A 20,094-nucleotide genomic window follows, 5' to 3' on the forward strand; every position below is an offset into this window, starting at 1 on the left:
TCTTGTGGCGTTTGTCTTGAATTTACTGTTTCCAGCGAGCTGTGCCTTTTTTGATGACTCCACTCATTTCATCAAGGGGCTCCCTCTTTGCTTGGCTGGATATTGGACATTGGCGATCCTGCTAGGCGTTGACTGTGTCCTGATACTCTTGATGGTGCTTCTCTGGGACCTGTTCGCCTACGGTTTCTGGTCCTGGTGTCTTTGGTTGTCTGTATTGGGCAAGCTTACACGCAAAAGCCGTCATAAGGAGTGCTCCTCCTCTTCCTCTGAGTCCTCTTCATCCCCTTCTCCAGCCAGGTCTAAGTGCCGCAGGGAGGGGGATTATGCTAGGATAAAACGTCTAATCAAGAAAACTCTACATGAGATGGGGTGGAGAGGCTCTTCTCAAGGGCTCTTTGCTGGTACATTCCTCAAGTTTGACTGATTCTGAGGCGGAATTGATGGGGGGTGTGGAGCACAAGGGAAAGTACATTGACAAAGATACGTTGCGAGAATAACTAAAACATGTCAAATCTAATATGGGGCTTCCTGATGAGAAGGCTCCTAGCACGTCAGGAGGTTCCTTGTTATGACAGTTTCAAAGTGCTGCTGCTGTCGATATCCCTGTCCATCCATACATACGGGAGGTCTTGAAGAGAGAATGAAAGGATCCCGACCGTATCATGCTTCCTCGTTCCCTTCAGAAAGCGGTGGTTCCTCTGGCTTGGAAGGAGGCCAAAATCCTGCCTCTCCTGAAAAAGCAGTCAGTGGACGCCCTTTGTCCGGGGAATTAACGGCCTATCTCCCTCCTCCCTGCATTGGTAAAGGTGTGTGAGAAGGTGGTAAACAAACAGCTCACCGATTTTGTGGAAAAGGAGGCGCTCCTACACCCAGCTCAATCTGGGTTCCGGGCATCACACGGCACAGCAACGGTGTTGGTCGAAGTGGCAGAGGCTATTCGGGACTGTCTGGACGTCGGTGGGAGGGCTGCGCTGATTTTGCTCGACCTCTCGGCGGCGTTTGACACGGTCCTGCACTCGCTTCTTCTGTCACGTCTGGCCAAGATCGGTCTATCGGGCACTGTGTGGGGCTGGTTTCGATCTTTCCTGGAAGGGCGGTCTGAGCAGATCTGGATTCCACCATCCTCCTCTTCCCCTCAGCCTGTAACAACGGGTGTCCCGCAGGGTTCCTCCCTTAGTCCCCTCCTATTTAATATCTATGTGACTCCTCTGATATCCCTGGCAGAGGAGTTGGGGGCTAAGGTGTTGGCATATGCGGATGACACCCAGCTGCTTTTTACCTGAGACAAAGGCGCAGACTCTGTACTATTGGTCCAACATTGCATTTCATCTATCTTCAAATGGCTGGCGGAGGCGCAGCTCAAGTGCAATGAGGAAAATCAGTGATTCTGCTTTTTGGCACATTTCCCCTCAACTTCAGAGAGCAGCTCTGGCCTCCCGAGTACCCACTACCGACCTCAATTGGGAAACCAGTAAAAAACCTGGGGGTTTGGTTCGATGAAGGTCTTACCTTCTCAGTACATATCAAGAAGTTGGCCGGCGGTTGTTTTGGCCTGCTTAAATCATTTAGAAGATTTTTTCCCCTCCTGCCGCTTGCGGCGAGGGAAATGGTCACTTGTGCGTTGATCCTGTCTCTGCTGGTTTACGCCAAAGCCCTTTTTGCTGGTATCCCAGGCTACCTGCTGAAGAAGTTACAGGTGGTTCAAAATACCGCAGCCAGACTCCTATTGGGTCTGTCGGCCAGGGATAGTGTGCATCATCAGTTGCGCTCTCTCCACTGGCTGCCCATGGCGGCCAGAGTGAAATTTAAACTTCTGACCTTGGCCCACTGTGCGCTCCACGGGTGTGGCCCTCTCTACCTGCAGAGGCGCCTATCCTTCTATGTTCCTGCGCGCTCCCTGCGCTCTTCGTCCTTATGCTTTCCCCGGGTCCCACGTTTTAAGCATCAGAGGATGGGGGCAGCACTTTCTCAGTGAAAGAGGTGGTTGCATGGAATGCTCTTCCTCTGGTCCTGCGCACCATCCAGGATCCAGTTGTATTTAAGAAGAAATTGAAAACTCATTTATTCACCTGAAGCCCACTGCCTTACCCTGCTGGTCTCGCGCCGGGACACTCAGGAGTAGCTGTGCGCGTAATAAATTTATATAACATAACATGGCAAAACTTTACCCACTTCAGGCTGGTCCTGGATTTGAAGGCCCTATACAAATGGGTGGTTCATCTGCCTTTTTGGATGGAGACTCTTCAGCGGGTGATTCCGTTGGTACTTCCAGGCCATTTCATGCGCACCCTCGATCTCCAGAACGCTTCTTTTATGTCCCGATTCACCCATATTCTCGTCAGTTCCTGAGGTTTTGCATTCCGGGTCGTCACTTTCAGTTTCAAGTCCTGCCTTTTGGCCTGAGATCTGCGCCACAAATGTTCACCAAGGTGGTGGCTCTGTTGGTGGCTTCCTTAATTATTCTGGGTGTCCTGGTTTACCCTTCCCTGGATGATTGCTTGATTCATGCTCCCTCTCGGAATCAGTTGTTGGTGGATCAGAAAGTGGTGTGCTCTGCTTTGAGGGCTCATGGGTTTACTTTGAATCTTCTCAAGTGTCAGCTGGAGCCCTCTCAGGACTTGAGTTTCATTGGAGCTCGCATTCAAACTGATCTCAACAGGGTGTTCCTGCCGGTCCCTCTAGTGGGGACCTTGAGGTCTCTTGCTCAGAGGTTCTGGGAGGGGGGATCCTTTCTGGTCCTCCTCTCATTGTGGCTACTGGGTCTCATGGCAGCGACGGTGTTGCTTGGGCTCGTTTTCACCTCCGTCCTCTGTGGTTGTACCTGCTGGCTCATTGGGATCCGTTGTCTCACAATCTGGCCCTTCTGCTTCCAGTGTCCCCTTCCATCCTCCCTGCCCTACTCTGGTGGAGAGTGTCGGACCATCTTCTCAGGGTCTGCCACTGCAGCCCTCTCCTCCAGCAGTCCTGATTATGGATGCCAGTTCTTTCTGGTGGGGCGACCTAGGATTCTCTGTCTCTTCGGGGTCGTTGGTCCATTCAGGAGGGTCAGGCTCTTCCAACTGGTAGGAGTTGACTGCGGTGTCCCGTGCTGTGATGGGGTTTCGCAGCCAGTTGTTGGGATGCAATGTGGTGGTGCGTTCCGACAAAATGGTGTTGTGGCCTACCTAAATCTTCAAGGGGGTTCCAGATCTTCGTCTCTTAATGTGGTGGTGGTCCCCTTGTTTTGTTGGGTGGAAGGGCATCTGTTATCTCTATCGGCTGTTCATAATTGGGGTGTGGACAAGAGGATGGCAGATGCTCTTAGCCATCATTTCCCGTCTCTCATTAGTTGTCTCTGACTCCAGTGACCTTTCAGCTTGTATGCAGGTGGTTTGGTCTTCCTTATCTTGACCTCTTTGCTTCCTGGCTCAATGTCCAGCTGCCCCGATTCTGCTCCCGGGTTTGAAAGGAGGGATCCTGGGGAGTGGATGCCTGGACCATTCCTTGGCCGTCTTGCCTCCTATATGCTTTCCCTGCACTGGCTCTGATTCCCCGTTTTTTGGCTTGCCTGAGCCGGAAGTCTCTGGAGGTGGTGGTGGTGGTTCAGTTTTGGACTCGTAGGTCATGGTTCCCCACGCTGAGACTGTTAGCTGTGCAGGATCCCTGGTTTCTTCTTGCTCTCCATCTCCCATGCGGTCTGCTCCGATGTTGTCTCTTGAACGGCTGCGGCTGTAGGTTTGGAAATTGAGAGGCAGGGGTGGTGTTGTCTGGGTTTTTCCTGAACATTTCGCTGTGGCTCTTCAGCAGTCTCGTCGGCCTTCTACCTTAAAATCCTATGGGCGTCATTAGGGTAATTTTCAGTGCTGGTGTCTGGCTTTGGGTTTGTACCCTTTTGTGTGCTCTTTGCAGGAGGTGCTGCAATTTATTTGGGAGGGTTTTGAGAAAGGTTTGGCGGTTTCCACTTTAAGAGTTCAGTGGCCCGCTGTTTGGGCTTTCTGTTCCCCTTGGGAGAATTTATTGGGTGTGGCGGATTTGGTGTCTGATCTACTGCAGAGTTTTTCCTTGTCGCTACCTGTGGTGCGGCCTTCCTTTCCTTTTTGGGATCTGCCTTTGGTTCTGCGAGCTTTGGTAGCACCTCCGTTTGTACCTTTGTCTGAAGTGGACATCAAGTTTGTTACATTTAAAGTGTTTTTTCTTGTGGCCATCACCTTGGCTCGCCGTTTGGGAGAGTGGGGGGCCTTGATGGCACAGGAACATTTCTTTCCTTTTCAGATGATGGTGAGGTCCTTACATTGGATTCCGCTTTTGTCTCCAAAGTTTCTTCTCAGTCTTATCGCTCCCAGGAGTTGATGTTGCCTGCTTTGGGTTCTGATCTTGACTCTCCCGATGACCTTCCTTGGTCTTTGTTGGATGTTTGCAGAGATTCGTGTGTCTATTTGGATCGCAATAGTTATTTTGGAAATCTGATTTCCTTTTTGTTTCTTTTGGGGTTGCCTCTTGTGGTGGGAAGGCTTCTTCTCATTCCATTGTTCACTGGCGTAAGCAGATCATTGGGTTAGCTTAATCTCTTTCTGGGTCTCCTCCTCTGGCGGGGGTGCAGGGGCGGTCATCCCAGGGGGTGGCAGCTTCATGGGCTGAGGTTTGTGGGGTTCCCCTGTCCAAGATCTGTAGGGCGGCCACTTGGGTGTCGTCTAATACCTTTGTGCTGCATTATTGGCTCCAGAATTTGCTGGGGAATGATGCTAATTTTGGTTTGAGGGTGCTGCATGTTGTGTGCTCCTCAATTTATTGTTTTGTTGTTCAATAAATCACCGAGATTTGCTGTATTTGGTATCCTGGTGGTTTGTTGTGGATGAATGCCGGTGGTTGATGCTTGGGTATTCTCACTTTGTAAATGAATGGGACGAGGACAGGAGGGTCCTGGGGGTAATGCCCTATTACTTACAGGTAATTTTCAGTACTCCTGGTCCCATTGCCCTCGTCCCATTCATTACTCCTCCCGATATTGCAGGTCTTCATCTAGGCTTGGTATTTCAGAAGGAATGCTTGGAGGGGTATGCTTATGTACACCCAGACGGAGGGGTACAGCCAGCCTTCCTTCTGTCAGCGAGATAGGTTATCTCACTTTGTAAATGAATGGGACTAGGACAACGGGATGAGGAGTAATGAAGATTACCGGAAAGTAACAAGAAATTACATATTATGGACTCTTCTGCTCAAAATATTTCTTTGGATGTCTCTGCAGCTGGTGTCGGATGCCAGGGACGCAAAAATACCAAGGTTGCTGGTCTTGGTTCTAAATCCTGCCACTTTCTTTCACTGACTTACACTTACAGTCTCTTTAGCTCGTAAAAATCAAAGATGTCTGGTCTTAAGTCACATGCCTCTGTCTTCTACCATCCTAGACGTCCTGTCTATTTATCTCATTCTTACAGATTCTTTTTCCATTTGTCCCTATTTCCTAGCTTTCTATTCTTCGTTCTTTATTGCCTCTTTTCCTTTCTCTTGGTTTGACGGATAAGAGTTTGATTATGATAAATAAGTCCTGATCCCTACAAATGTGTGCCAGTTACCAATGCTGGTTGTCACCACCACAAATTAAGCTCTGTTCACCACCAATAAATAAAGCAAACACTGCACCTTTCACCAGGTGATGTATGGAATTAGGGTTTTAGAAGTATCAATATCAAGACAAATATCCAGGGATCCCTGCAGCATCTTGGAGGCAATGATTGTCCCACACGGCAAACATAGCAGCAGACAGGGAGCAGAGACATCAGAGAGGAAGTTACTGTAACAGTTCATTACATTCTACTCTGGCTGCATGAAGAGTCACCTGCAATTGTTCTTTTCACCCCATTGTCATTGTGAAGCGCCCCCAATGTCTAATTTTCTGTCAGCAATATCTAAATATATTAAATGTGCTTCTTTTTCCTTGAAAACAGGATATTCAGATCCAACACTTCCCTATTTTCCACCGTATCAAACAACAGGTAAGGGTTTGCCTTTAGTAATTGAACCAAGTATGTATAAATTGATTCATGTGTGTTGGATAAGACCATTTGCTGTGTTTTACTAAACAAGGACATGCCTCTGAGAAGCACATGTACTAAACCACCATCTCCCCTGTACTTAGTATGACAAATGGTGTGCATCATACTTGAGGTGTTGGCCCCTTCCAAAAAGACCTCAGTTGAACTGTGAGAATTATATCCACAAATGTAACCACAAACCCTGGCTACAGACCTTACAAATGCATGGAACATGGCGCAACAAATCGATGTGTTCTCTGTCACACCTGTCCAGCTGTTATGTTATGTTTTGTTATGTCGATTTGTAGACTGCTCTGATCCCCCGTGAGGATATCTAGAAGCTTGGGCAGGTGAGAAGATACTTCTTGCAAACTGTAGTAGTGAGGAGGAGGCGATGATGTGTTGTGGGATATTGTTTCCTGTTTTTGATTTTGATATAAGAGAACAAGTGTCCCCTTGCTCTGCGTTTGTGACAGCTGGTGGTGTGTGCAAGTGAGAGTAAGGCTGAGTGTAGGTGTCCGGGTGGATTGTGAAAGTGTATGAGGCTGTTGAGGATCCAGTGTTGTCATGAGTTCCCTTTAGGGTGTCCTTTGTTCTCCCTTATTTTAGCCTAGCAGCAGGCTGTAGGGTGCTTTTCTTTGCACACGTTACACATAACACATTTGTTTTGTACTACAATAATACTCCAGAAATACGCTGCACATTTTTACATTATTCTGTTCTGCTACTTGGGATTCAGTCTGAACATTTTTTACAAGGTTGAAAAACACTGGACACTGTTTTTTCTGTGCTTGGTCAGAAGCACAGCATGGCATTGAGACACAACACAGAGGAACAGCTGCTATGTTCAGGTGAGGAACTTCTTATCATATACACCAAAACATACCTTTTGGTAAACAGCGAGGAGAATTCTTGCAGAGAGGAAAAGTCCTTGGATGGGCGCACCAGCTTTGCGTACCCTGAGATTCAGACCACCTAACTACCAATGCCAGGTATGGGGTCCGGTTCTAATCCCAGAGATCCCTGATCTATCACTGTGCTCAAGTAGTGAGAATGGGCCTAGGCAGAGATATCATTTGTCATGGTAGGACTTTCATTATGTACAGTTTTCTCACAAGGCTGATTGCTCTGCTCAGTTGTACATGTTTCCTGACTGAAGCACAGTTGCTTCATGAAAAAGCAGAGTAGCTTCAATAAATATTGTAAACTTTCCTTGTATCTTTCTTTAATTTTGTTTATGGACATGCATGAGTGAGAAAACAAAAGAAGACAATTTGTTTCCATGGTACCCCTGGGGATTAGAAGGTGGTCTTCTGTGTTGCCAATTTATCTGTCACTCTAGGAAGGTTAGGAGGGCAGGTAAGGCACTAGGAGCTAGTAAGATCTGGGCCTATAGGTACTTTTGTGATATAGTGACTTAACTTTACGTTCTGTTTCCAAACAAAATCCCTGTGAGATGTTGTGTAGGGCTTTGTAAGTGTGCATGAGGAGTTTAAACCGACTGTTATTTGTGCATGGGGAACCAGTGAAGCTCCTTGAGGTGAGATGAGATGTGGGTGAAGCGGGGAAGGTTAAGAATTCATTGAAGTCTGTTGAGGAGTGGCTCAGAGATTCCGGTGTAAAGTGAATTGATGTAGTCGAGTCTGCTGGTGATAAGTGCTTGTGTGATGGTTCGCCTGATGTTTTGGTGTAAGCCACTTGAAGGTTTTAGCCAGCATCCGCAGGCTGTGGAAGTAGGACGAGCTCACTGCATTGACTTGTGCCATAATGTTGAGTTTGTTATCTAGAATGATCTCCAGATTACTAGCATGGTCAGTGGGTTGAGGTGCTTGTCAGTTCTGTCGACCACCAGATATCATCCCATGGGAAGTTCCTGTTTTCAAAGACCAGTACTTCTGTTTTGTTGGAGTTGAGCTTCAAACATTTGGCTTACATCCATTCTACCAAGGTTATGCAGTTGGTGAAGTTGGTGCTGGTAGTGGGTGTCTCATCTGTTAGTGAAACCATGGGTTAGGTGTTGTCTGTAAAGGAGATGATGGTGCAACCGTGTGGTCTGATGGTGTTGGCGAGCGGGGCCTTGTATACACTGAACAGGGTAGTCCTAAGGAATGATCCCTGGTTGATTCTGTATATTAAGTTCTTGGCCTTCGATGTAAAAGGTGGCAGTCTGACTCTTTGGGTTCTTCCCATGAGGAATGGCAGATCCATTTGAGCATGAATCCTTGGATGCCAAACTCACGGAGTCTTCTGATGAGTGTGTTGTGGAAAACTGTGTTAAATGCTACTTTGAGGTTGAGCAGGATGAAGGCAGCTGTTTTTCCTTAGTCTAGGATGGTTCCTATGTCATTGGTGGAAGTGATGAGTGCCGCTTCTGTGCTGTGGTTCTTTCTGGCCACGTACCTGTAGCTCAGGTTGGCACATATCTTTAACTTAGTATTCCCCAGTGATTTCTAGGACAATAATATCATGATGCTATTTTGAGTGGATCAGTCTAGTGTTGCCACCTTGCATAGCATATTTTCCCAGGTAAGGATGCCATTGCTAGGATTATTCTACCACTGTTCTCCTAGACACTAAACAAAATCCAAACTCCCCAAACCCTTGATTTTAATGACACTCACCTCCCTCATGCTCAGCCATATTGGCCCACAGAGAAGAATATAGTGCTTTTCCATTATGCTAGCATTTTGCAAAATCGATTAAAGTACCATCTTGCATTGGGCTAATTTGCCACTAACCAAGATAAGGTCCAGTGCCTTCCGTCCATGAGACAACAGCGCCAGTCTGGTAAGGCGCAATCTTTCGTTAGATTCCACCACTCAGTGTCCCTGGTATCTTGTTTCTCAATGCAACTACAGGACCACTTATTGCTCACCTAGCATCAAGTCATCCAGTGAGTCAAGTGACACGAATTCTCGTACCATGGGCACTGACTGATTAAATCTGTGACATTTCACTTTGTCTCCATCTAGGCTCTTCTGCTTTATCAGAAGCCAATACTTCGTTCTGTATGACCCCCAATATCACACCCTAGCTGGGGAGTGGGACGCCTGTGGACTGATGGGTGCCGAGCCTAGCCAGAGGCCAGGGGCTGTGCTCAGTGAGGGGGTTCAGGATCCCTGGGGGCTGTTGAGGTGCAGGCTGTAGGCTGTGCGCTATGGACGTTGGCCCCCTACAGGTGGTTGGCAGCAGAGCCAACACATCACTGCACAGAGCTGATGGCTGTGTGCGAGGGGAGGGTCATGAACACCCACCATGGGTTGGGTGTAGGGTTGTGCACCCATGGGGTTTGGGAGAAGGGCCTTCCTGGATGTCAGACTCTGTGGCCAACCCCAAAACTACAGTACCTGCATCCAGTACTGTGATACCGAGTGAGGCCCTCAGTGAGGTGCCATTATATCAGTGCCGGTACTGCGGTAACAAAAAAGAGAATAAGATTGGTCTGGTAATAGTCGGCACAAATGTTTCGCCACTCTTGTGGTTTTGAGAGCAGAGACCAGGCCCTGCAGCTAACCCTCCTGCTGTTTATCGCCAAATGCCTAGCGCAGCAGCGGGATTGGCCACAGGTTGGGCATATAAATATGACGATGGTCCCATATAGAGGTTGCCCAAACCCCAGCATAGACATCAGCGAGGAGTTACTGTAACAGTTCATAAAAAACACAGGGGTTCACTGCAAAAACAAAAGTTTAACGTGAGGTTACAATTAGGTTTATGTTGGATTTGGCCCTCCCTGCAGAGTCACTAGCAAACATATTGCTTTCACCCCTCTTGTTTTCTGACCTTAGTTTTCATTGGCATTAGGACTCTCTGTACTTCACCTCTGATAACCTGTGCTACCCTGCCTGTGTTTTCTTCTTTAAAAGTGGTAAAATGGACTTTCACTATTGGTACAGTTAATTTACTTGTAAGTCCCTAGTAAAATAGTACTACATGGACACAGGGCCTATACATTAAATGCTATTTGTGGGCCTGAGGCACTCATTGTGCAACTCACTAAAGTGGGCCTTTTAAACATTTGCTCAACCTGCTACTGTAGCCTGTGGCACAGTTTTGAACTGTCAGTTTAAGCTATCAAATAAACCTTTTGCCAGGCCTAAACCTTCCTTTTTAAAACATATAAATTATCCCTCGGGTAGGCCCTGAAAACCAATAGGGCAGTGTGCATTGTATTTAATAAGTAGGTTAAGTGGTTTTACATATCCTGGTAGTCAAAAACTCACACATTTGTTTTTTCAATGCAGCAAAGCCTACCTTGCCCACTGAATAACATTGGGTTACCTTATTACATTTAATAAGTGACTTCATTTGTTTGGAAGCAGGTAGGAATGTCATGATAACACTGAAATTACATGCAATTTAAAACCATCCTTAATGGTGAATTCCGAATTCATGTCACAATTGTGAAAATGCCATTTTCAGTAAATTAGTAACAAACAAAACTAGTAACTTCATGACAATTTGGTAAGGTGCAAAATCAATTATGAAGGAACAGAAACAGGGAAACAACTACAGTTTTTTGAAAAATTACAGTGTCTTGAAATCTATAAATGCCAAATGTATTAGTTATATCAGCACTATTACATTATATGCAGGTGTAATCCAGAAAATAGTGAATACAGAAGTACTTATTAAAGGTGAACTGCGCAAGGAAGGTGCATGTAAAGTGCAATAAAGAGAAGAAACGGTGCAACACTTTAAAATGGATAGATACCTTGGGCGCTGAGAACAAAATTCATGGAGAACATGTTAAGAACCAAAGGCACCAAAGAGTACGTCGAGTAGTCAATGGCGTTTGACCTGTTCAAATTCATGTCATCATCAGGAGAGGATTACACTTTAATTCAGTTGGTGCTGCATACAAGAGATAAATTGAAGTAATAATGGAGTATTTGACAGGGGAGTGAGAAGCAAGCTGATTAGGGAAGTGAGTAAACTACCTGTTGATTAATAGGATGGTAGTATTCTGAAAGTAATTAAAGTCGCTATAGGTGAGGAAATCAATATACCAATACATGGAGTGGAGCGTCAAGAACTGCACCTGTGAACTACCATGCACAGCAGTGCAATTGCAATGAATTTTGAAAAAAGGGACGTGTTTAGAAGGGATCACTGACAGAATATCGAAGGTCAGAATATCGACCTTCAACAAATTTGCAGCAAGAATATCGAAGTCAAGCATATCAACATCCTATCTACATTATGGTAAGTACAAAAATATCCCCGAAAAAATATTGTCAAAAATATCGTTGTTAAAAATATTGTTTTTTTAGTTGAAAAAATAATGTAAAATAAAGTAAATAATACATATAATTAAAATAAACAGAGTTAAAAATATTTTAAAATGTTTAAAAATTATAAATAATATATGTATATATAATTTATAAATACATTACATATATACAAATAATATATACACTTACTTCTTAATACGTTTTAATTATTTTAATAACATAAATTGTTTTTTTTAAATAAATTATAAATACATCTATACACATAAACCAATAATATAAATAAAATTTAAATAAATATATGTAACAAATAAAAAAAATGAATAGCTAAAATAATGCAAAAAATATTAGATAGTGGAGGGAATAAAATTAATTCCAACTCCAAACAGTGCAACAGTAGGGTAAATGCTGGATAGCGTAGGGGTTAAAATTACTATTCCCACTCCAATGAGTGCAACAGTAGGGAAGGTGTTGGATAGCTTAGGGGTAAAAATTACTATTCCCACTCAAGTGAATGCAACAGTAGGGAAAGTGTGGGATAGCGTAGAAGTAAAAATTACTATTCCCACTCCAGAGAGTGCAACAGTAGGGAAAGTGTTGGATAGCGTAGGGGTAAAAATTACTATTCCCACTCCAAATAGTTCAACAGTAGGGAAAGTGTGGGATAGCGTAGAGGTAAAAATTAATATTCCCACTCCAAGGAGTGCAACAGTAGGGAAAGTGTGGGATAGTGTAGGGGTAAAAATGACTATTCCCACTCCAGAGAGTGCAACAGTAGGGAAAGTGTTGGATAGTGTAGGGGTAAAAATGACTATTCCCACTCCAGAGAGTGCAACAGTAGGGAAAGTGTTGGATAGCGTAGGGGTAATAATTACTATTCCCACTCCAGTGAGTGCAACATTTGGGAAAGTGTTGGATAGCGTAGGAGTAAAAATGACAATTCTCACTCCAGTGAGTGCAACAGTAGGGAAAGTGTTGGATAGCATAGGGGTTCAAAATAACATACTTATAATTAAAATAATTTTTTTAAACAAATATTGATTTAATTATTAAATACCAACAAATTAATTATAAATACCAATAAATAATTAATAAAAAATAATTACCAATTAATAATTAATTAACAATAAAGTAATGATAAATACCAAGAAATCATAATTAATAAAAGTTCATTACCAATTACAAATCAATTAACAAATTAATTTCCAATACCAAAAAATAATATTTATTAAAAAGTAATTACCAATTAATGATTAATTAACAATAAATTCATGATAAATACCAATAAATAATAATTAATCAAAATTAATTGCCAATTAATAATTAATTAAAATTTAATTCATTATTAATACACAACAATAAAATTAATAATTACTTAATAACAATTAAATTACTTCCCACCCTATTCCCCTATAAACCCACAAACCGCTACAGAACTAAAACCAAAATTTAAATAAAAATAATTAATAATTACTAAAAATTATTAATTAATTTACTATAATTAAATTACTTCCCACCCTATTTCCCTATAAACTCACAACCCGCTGCGGTACTAAAAGCATAATTTACTTTAAAAAAACATTACTAACTTCTAAAAATGTTATATATGTATTTTAAAACCAGTACAATACTTAACAAAAAATATGTAACACATATATATATAATACATAATAAAACACATAACACTAATATAAATATCGATATTAGTAACATCGATATTTTTGCTATCGATATTACTAACTTCTATATTAACAAAAACAATATTTCTTACCTTCAGGTCGATATTCTGGTCGTCGTTATTCTTGATTTCAATATTCTATCCCTATCGATATTTAAAACTCGATATTACTGTAGGTCGATATTTAAAACTCGATATTTAGACTTTGCACCGTTTAGAAGGATGAACAAGGGCACGGCAATTAGGACTGATTAAGGGGATGTTGGCGATTAATAAATGCCAAACTAAAGTGGGACCATCCAAAATCAGAAGCCATGAGGTGAAAGGCCAATGGTCAGAAAAGTTAACCATATCTAACTGAGGAGCGTAAAACAATCAGGTGCCCAATAATTGAGTTAATACAGGGCTGCAAGGCTGTTGCCACTGTTTGGGGTAGTCAACAGTAGCTTGTGAATTAAAGCTACGAACAAATAAATGAACGAAGAGTGTTAGGAGGCGGACTCCGTGCTGCCCGTGCGCGTATAAGCTTATCTTGAAGAATGGGACTCAAAGTAGGAATGGGCAGGGACAGCTTTTCCAATTGGAAAATGCTTGACAGAATGTATCCTGTGCCAGATGGCGTACAGGTTGCCGCGCAATGCTACAAAACCTGGCGGCAGCTTTTTGCACGCCAGCTGGACAGAAACACTAGACTGGCATGGGAAGAGGAAGGGAGCATGCCCGTACCTGGGGAGAATCCCAAAGAGAAGAAAGGTGATTAGGCCAGAAAGTACGAACCTCCAGAAAGTAGGAACGGCCTGAAAGAATAAATATTTGTAATACAGCAGGAAAGCCTTTCATGTTTAACCACGTGCACCACAGCAATCATCTGTTTGTGTGATGCATAACTACTTTACACATAACCTCTAAGTTAAGCCTGACTGTTTTTGTGCCCAGCTACCAGCGGGTTAAGCACAGGTTAATTTAGTAACTTTGTGGTTCTCCCTGAAAAGGATTGTGGCAGTTGCTTGAGTAGGGTCCCCCCCCCCCCCTTAACCAATAACCCAGTTTCTTACAGTATGGACATAAGATCTTAGCTTATGTTTAAAAAAACAGACATTCACTGAAATGATTTTATAGTCAGATATTCAAATTAGATCAGAACTAATATTTAAATATTTAAAAACAGAAACATTCGTGAAATTTATTAAATTCGCCAGCAGTAGTTTAGTGAACTAAGCTCTGCTTATGATCTCACATATTACATCACTCAGGACATGGTAACTGACATCATCAATGACATCCCTGATGTCATCTCAAATGGCATCATCGAAGGCATCCCTGATGACAGCTATAATGACATCATCCATGACGATGCTATTCACATCACTCTATAGTCCTGTACAACATTTTATAAAATAAAATTGGTAGGGCCTATAGTCATTTACAGCACAGAGTTATTGTGGGTGCACGTGTGGGCGCAAGAATGGAAATATCGGAAGCTGTGGAAGCAAGAGTGGTTGTGAATGTGGAAAGATATATGGTGCAAACCAGGGTGGAATGAATACTCTGTGTTCAGCAAGGTGAGGAGTTGCGACAGAGTACCCTCTCCACCAACTCTAAATCATCCCCCAGATGCATACAGCAAGACTAGCCATTGACAGAAAATGAATGGGCCTTACTAACATGCTGTGTGATATAGTTGACACTGGGAAATGTACAGAATTGCAAGATGATAGGGATGCCTCAGAGGAGTCCACAATAACAACGTCTAAGATAGAAATCAAGTGTATGTCAGGAACTCACTGCACATGAGTTTGATTGCTTAGAAAAGGGAAATAGAAAACTGTGGTCAGAGTCTTAGATGTAGAATGATATGCTTGCGATCCATCCCGCAGTTAAATGGGAGGAGTGATGATCCAACATGTGGTATTTCAGGCTCTAAAGGAAGTGGGACAGGCATAAAGATGCCATGGCAAAGCAGTCTTTCTGGTGGCAGATTCAGCCTCACCAGAGACTCATGAAAATGACAAGAGGCGGTGGGAGGGAGGGAATGGCGTAGAGGGCCGCGGCGCAGCAGCATGATGAGGATGCATCGCGGACTGAGAAAGTAGTAATGCAGCTTGGCGCTTCTCCAAATAGAGCAATTTTAGGAAGGAGATAAGAGTACCCTGGATTTAATTTAAATCAGAAGCGTAATGTGCATCCCATATTGAACTGGATTTTCATTTAGGTACAGTAGGTGGGTTTACTTCCATTCTCTTCTAAATTTAGTTTACTTCTTAATTACTCAGAAATATCTTTTTTTGTCTTACTTTCCCTAAGGGAGTTTATGTAGTATTCACTTTCGGCTTTATTATGATTGTACTCAATTTAAATGTGAGAAAATCCTTATGATTATATATTGAATTATATTAAAATTGTATTAGGCAATCAACATTTTTGCAATGCATGTTTTCAATATCTTTCTTACATAGACCTGGATGGTCGGTTAGGGTACAGGTAACAAATCATGATAAATACAAACAAATGACAATGAACTGTCCTGTTACTTCTGTGCTGTCTTACATTGCACAAAATAAACACAATGGGGCTGATTACGATGTAGGGCGGATCTCCATCGCCCGCATGGCGGTGGCAATCCGCCCTACATTTCCCTCCGCCTGCCACCCATTTCCATATTAGTATGGCGGGGGGACCCCGGCGGACGGAAAGACCGTCCACCTGTTTTCCGCCGGTCGACCAGTCGACCTGGCAGAAAAGGGGCTGGATATGGTGGTGCTGTCTGCTAGACACCGCCATCCATATTAGCATGAGAGCAGGAAGCAGCCTTTGTGTGTCAGCGGTGCCGCCACGGAAAGGCATGCAGATTTTGCTTGCAGGGGCCCGTTGTGGGCCCCCAGGGTATTGGGGGGTGTGGGTTGATACCACCCTTAATTGTCATGAACAGGATGGCAGGCACCACGCGGTGCCTGTCACCTTGTGCATGACAATGCACAACGTGGATTCCCAGCATTGTGGCGGGCGGTGCTGTGAGCACCACCCACCACAATGCTGGAAATTGAGGATGCCACCGCCACGGTGGTGGTGGTATCCTAATTGACGGTGTGGGACCGTCGCACCACTGGCAGCCGGTCCCAGCACCGCTAGGGTGGCGGCGTCCGCCCGCCATCCTAATCGGCCCCAATGTTCTTGATTACCACCCAATATAAATGATTGTTTTTGGACAAAGCAGCTTGTTGGAACTCATATCCCAATATCTAGATATATTTACAGTACCGAATATTAATAGTTTATCATCACATGTAAATGACTTTCATAGTTAATTATGTGAAATTCCTTGAGAATTGTCTTATTAATAACCATGGATCTAGAATAGCTTCTACAGAAGGACCAACCTTGGATATGAAATAAAGGCACTGGGATTTTTGTATCATGTATCGGTTACATCTCACAAAACAAATATAAGAAAATTGTCGCATTTTCATGTTGTCGAAAGATATTTCTTGCTCAGCAATTTCGAATGTGTGAATGGGTGGCTGTTGGATGCTGGCTATGAAAATATTAGTGGCTGCAAGGAGGAACTAATACAACATAAAGCGATATTAAAGGACATTACAAGTGCCTCACCTAAAATCTTAACTCAAAATCCGGAGAGTTAGTTTGTGTTCAAATTTTTGAATTACAAAAAAATGTAAAGATGAATTCACAATTAGACATCTACAACTCAGAAAACAAGCCTACTTGCAAAATGATGACATCACAAGCCCATAAATTGAAACGGATCATAGGGAGACATTTTAAACACTAATATGGATAGCAAATAAGCAAGTCAACTCGAACTGGCCAGAATGGTACCCTAAAAACTACTAAAGTCCGCCTACTAAAGTATACCTTAGGAGTTTCCAGAACTATGACAGTTTTTTTCTATTTGTAGGGTGTATATGCCTGTGTGTGGACCTGCCTTAGATATAAATAATTAGATATTAACCAGATGCTATTGATTTTTTCTTTTCTGAAATATGTCTTCTAAAATTGATTGCCTGAATGCAAGCTCTTTTTTACTATATACAAAGGGAGGTGCGGAGAGGCGTCCCTGCTATGTTGCCCAGGAAGAGATGACCTCTGCAGACGAATAAACTGCTACTGTGATGAAGCCTGCTATCAAAGTTTCCATGACTGCTGCTCAGACTACTTTCCTGCATGCCAAGGAGGTAACAAAGAGTAGTTGATGCCCTTTGTAGTGAAAATACAAATAATATTCTTCAGGAACCCTTTCTTAAGGCATGGAGAGTGTAATGAAGAGTCTGAAGGGTTGTCCAGGATTAAAGGCAAAGACTCATTTAATGAGTGATTGGAGTGGGATTGTTTACTTCTGAATAATGTTAGCACATGACTCACCTGTCCCTTCGAACCCTTGTCAAGCCTTTGGCTCATCTGTTGTCACCTCAGAAAACTCTTGAAGTTTAACCTCAGAGCCTAAAGAATCTTGTCATGGATTGAAATCCCACAGCTCCATGCAAGCCTCCCTATGTTGTTTATTTAGTTCAAAGATGTTTTTTTTAAAATTGTCTTCTTTATGTCTCCATTGGGCTCCCCATACTCTCTTTGCATTCATCTCTGCATCTCTACTCATACTGCCTCTCATGTTTCATTTTTCTGTCTCTGTTGTGTGGAAATATGGATTTTCATGATCAGTTATGTCCCCTATCTTGGACCCCAACGGTTCTATATGCATGTTACAAGTACATGTATGTTCCCTCCAGTTCCAGTTTTTAAGACGCAAACACATGTGCGTCCACCGTCAACATGTCCTCTGTCAGATCCGCCATGAATGGGCTGGATATTCGATTCCTAAGTATGAAAGGCCACCGACTTTATATGGCTCAGTTACTCCATTTTGCAGTTCAGGCAAGTAGGCCCTGATTCTGCCATCAAGCCTTTCTCTGTTCTCTGCCTCTGACAGCTTCAGCTTGAGCTCGCATCTGTATCCATGAACTTTGTCCTACTCCCTGTGCGGCTAACGGTGCCTGCCTCGGCCAGTTTTGCCTGCCTGCCAAGAACTGTATTTCACCTTCGAGTTATCTGTTTTGCTCCTCAGCCGATGCATTCCTGTCTAGTAGTTTAGGTAAACATTTCCTTCAGCTACCGAAGCAAAGGGCCCGGCCTCTCTGTCCTCATGCAAGTAATTCATAGCCCTGTTACCATGGAAAGTTTCTGCCCCTTGCATCTCATATAGACACTTAGACGCTTGTGCACGCACACACAGTTAGTATAGAATAGATTTCGTCCGAGAGTCCTTCCTTTGTGGATAACATAGTTCTTTAAACATAGGATGTTAGATATGATTTGGGATTAGGTTGACTTGACCCCCCAGACTTCTTGTCTCCACATGTAGAGCTAAATGTCAAGTCCCCTTCACCCCCTAGTTGGACGCCAATCACACGTCATGCTGCTGCGCGCGCATCTATGCCAAGTATTATCTATAGATCCACCTATGTATGACATCATAACCAATTATGTTTCTTTTTACTCCTCCTTACGCCCATTTTCGGTTACGCATGTGAATTATCACTTTTCTTATCAATTGTTACGCCTTCTGCATTTGTTTCATTGTAATGTACATTCTATAAAAATGATTGTCTGTCAATAAAATATTGTACTTCACTTCCTGAACCCCCGTGGTGACGGAACCTGAAGGCCGCGACTCGAGTCGGCCATTTTGGAATAAAGCCCATTCAGAAACCTCTTATACCACGGATTCTGCCTCTTATTTTACTGAGCTATTTTATTTAGATTCCGTATCAAATTCAGTCCCGGTAATTAAATTATTTACCACATGATTGGCGCCCGAACAGGGACACTTTCTCATCTCACGCGCCGGTGGTGCGTTGCAGGCCCGGTCTCCTGCCACAGCTGGACGGACCATAACGCGTACCAGCAGGATTTCCTGTAGCTCCCTCCGGACAAGCGGGGGCGACTGAGGCTGCGATCAACCCAGACGAGGCGGTGAGAAGTGCGAAGTATCCCGACCAGAGCCTAGCAGAGAGAGAGCAAGATCCGAGGTATACAGAGGCCCACCAGATTTCGAAGTCCCGACGTCTAGAGGGTCCGATGTCCGCAGTTGTCGAGTCGAGTCCAGTCCCGTTTCGAGGCCTTCCGTTTTGAGCTACCCGGTGAGTACCATTGCTGGGGAGGCGTTCTGACGTGCACCTAGGTTGTGCCGGTCAAGACGGATTTGGGTACACAAATCCGGTCTGCACTGTTTCAGCAGTGTATATGTACTGTTTAGCAGTATATCAAGTATTCCGAAGTATCTAGTTATTGTCAAGAATTATGCTTGGTGATTAGTTGTGCAGACGATCATCATTGTTGGTCATTTTAAAGGTTAAAATGTTTAATGTTTAATGTTTAATGTGTTAAAAACGTCCTGCATATTGTGGTATGAATGATTGTTCATTATTGTGCTTTTTGTACTAAGTGTGTTCAAGTTTAAGTATCAGAATCAGTTGTCAATATGCCGCTCTTTTCAAAATTAAGACAGATCACTACTAGAAAAGGGGTACTTGAAGAAGCAGTTCCTATTCCTCCTAGGGACACTCCAGGGCACTTCATGTATCACAAACATGGCTTAGACGCCATATTATTCCTTGATTTATGGGTGGACTACACCAAAGAATTACCAGAAAGTCAGAGGTGGCCCGCAGCTGGGACCTGGGATGCAGAATGCATTATGAAAGTAGAAGAAGAGTTGTGGAAGAGGAAAGCTAGACAGTCACAGAAAGACGCTGTTGAATTATGGCGTAAAGAATCGCATAGACGTACCGAAAAGGCGCTAAGACAGGAAGAGAGAAGTAAAGAAAGTGCAAATAAAGTCCGAGAAAATTTGTTGATTGAAGAGGGTACACGAGTAAAAGCAGAACAAGCCGATAGGCAAAGAAATGCCCTTATGAAAGGTATGTATCCCCTTCTGGCCGAAGGATTACCTAAGGCTACTACGGAGATACCAAAAGACTTGCCACCCCCATTGTTTCCAATAAAGGTACATCCTAAAGGACATCCCAGAACTGCAGAAGATGTTTTTCTTTCCTCATATCTAGATGACGCAGCTCCCGAGTATGCTAACCCCGCACCACATAGACCGTCTGCTGGGGGGGTTCAACGTCAAGATCAGGTATCTGTATCGGTGCAACAA

The 20,094-nt window shown here is 43.5% G+C and overlaps 1 protein-coding gene across 4 annotated transcripts in view; it reads left to right on the top strand.

Moving 5' to 3' along the window:
• LOC146829757 (uncharacterized) overlaps window positions 1-20,094 on the top strand; it is a 224,399-nt gene that overhangs the window by 64,551 nt on the left and 139,754 nt on the right. For all 4 annotated transcript variants that reach the window (XM_085606723.1, XM_085606721.1, XM_085606720.1 and 1 more), the window contains exons 4-5: window positions 5,925-5,972; window positions 16,976-17,113. In XM_085606723.1, coding sequence (XP_085462849.1) covers window positions 5,925-5,972; window positions 16,976-17,113 — 186 coding nt within the window. The remainder of the gene's footprint in view (window positions 1-5,924; window positions 5,973-16,975; window positions 17,114-20,094) is intronic.

This window comes from Triturus cristatus, chromosome 5_2, assembly GCF_964204655.1.
Source record: "Triturus cristatus chromosome 5_2, aTriCri1.1, whole genome shotgun sequence".
NCBI lineage: Eukaryota > Metazoa > Chordata > Amphibia > Caudata > Salamandridae > Triturus > Triturus cristatus.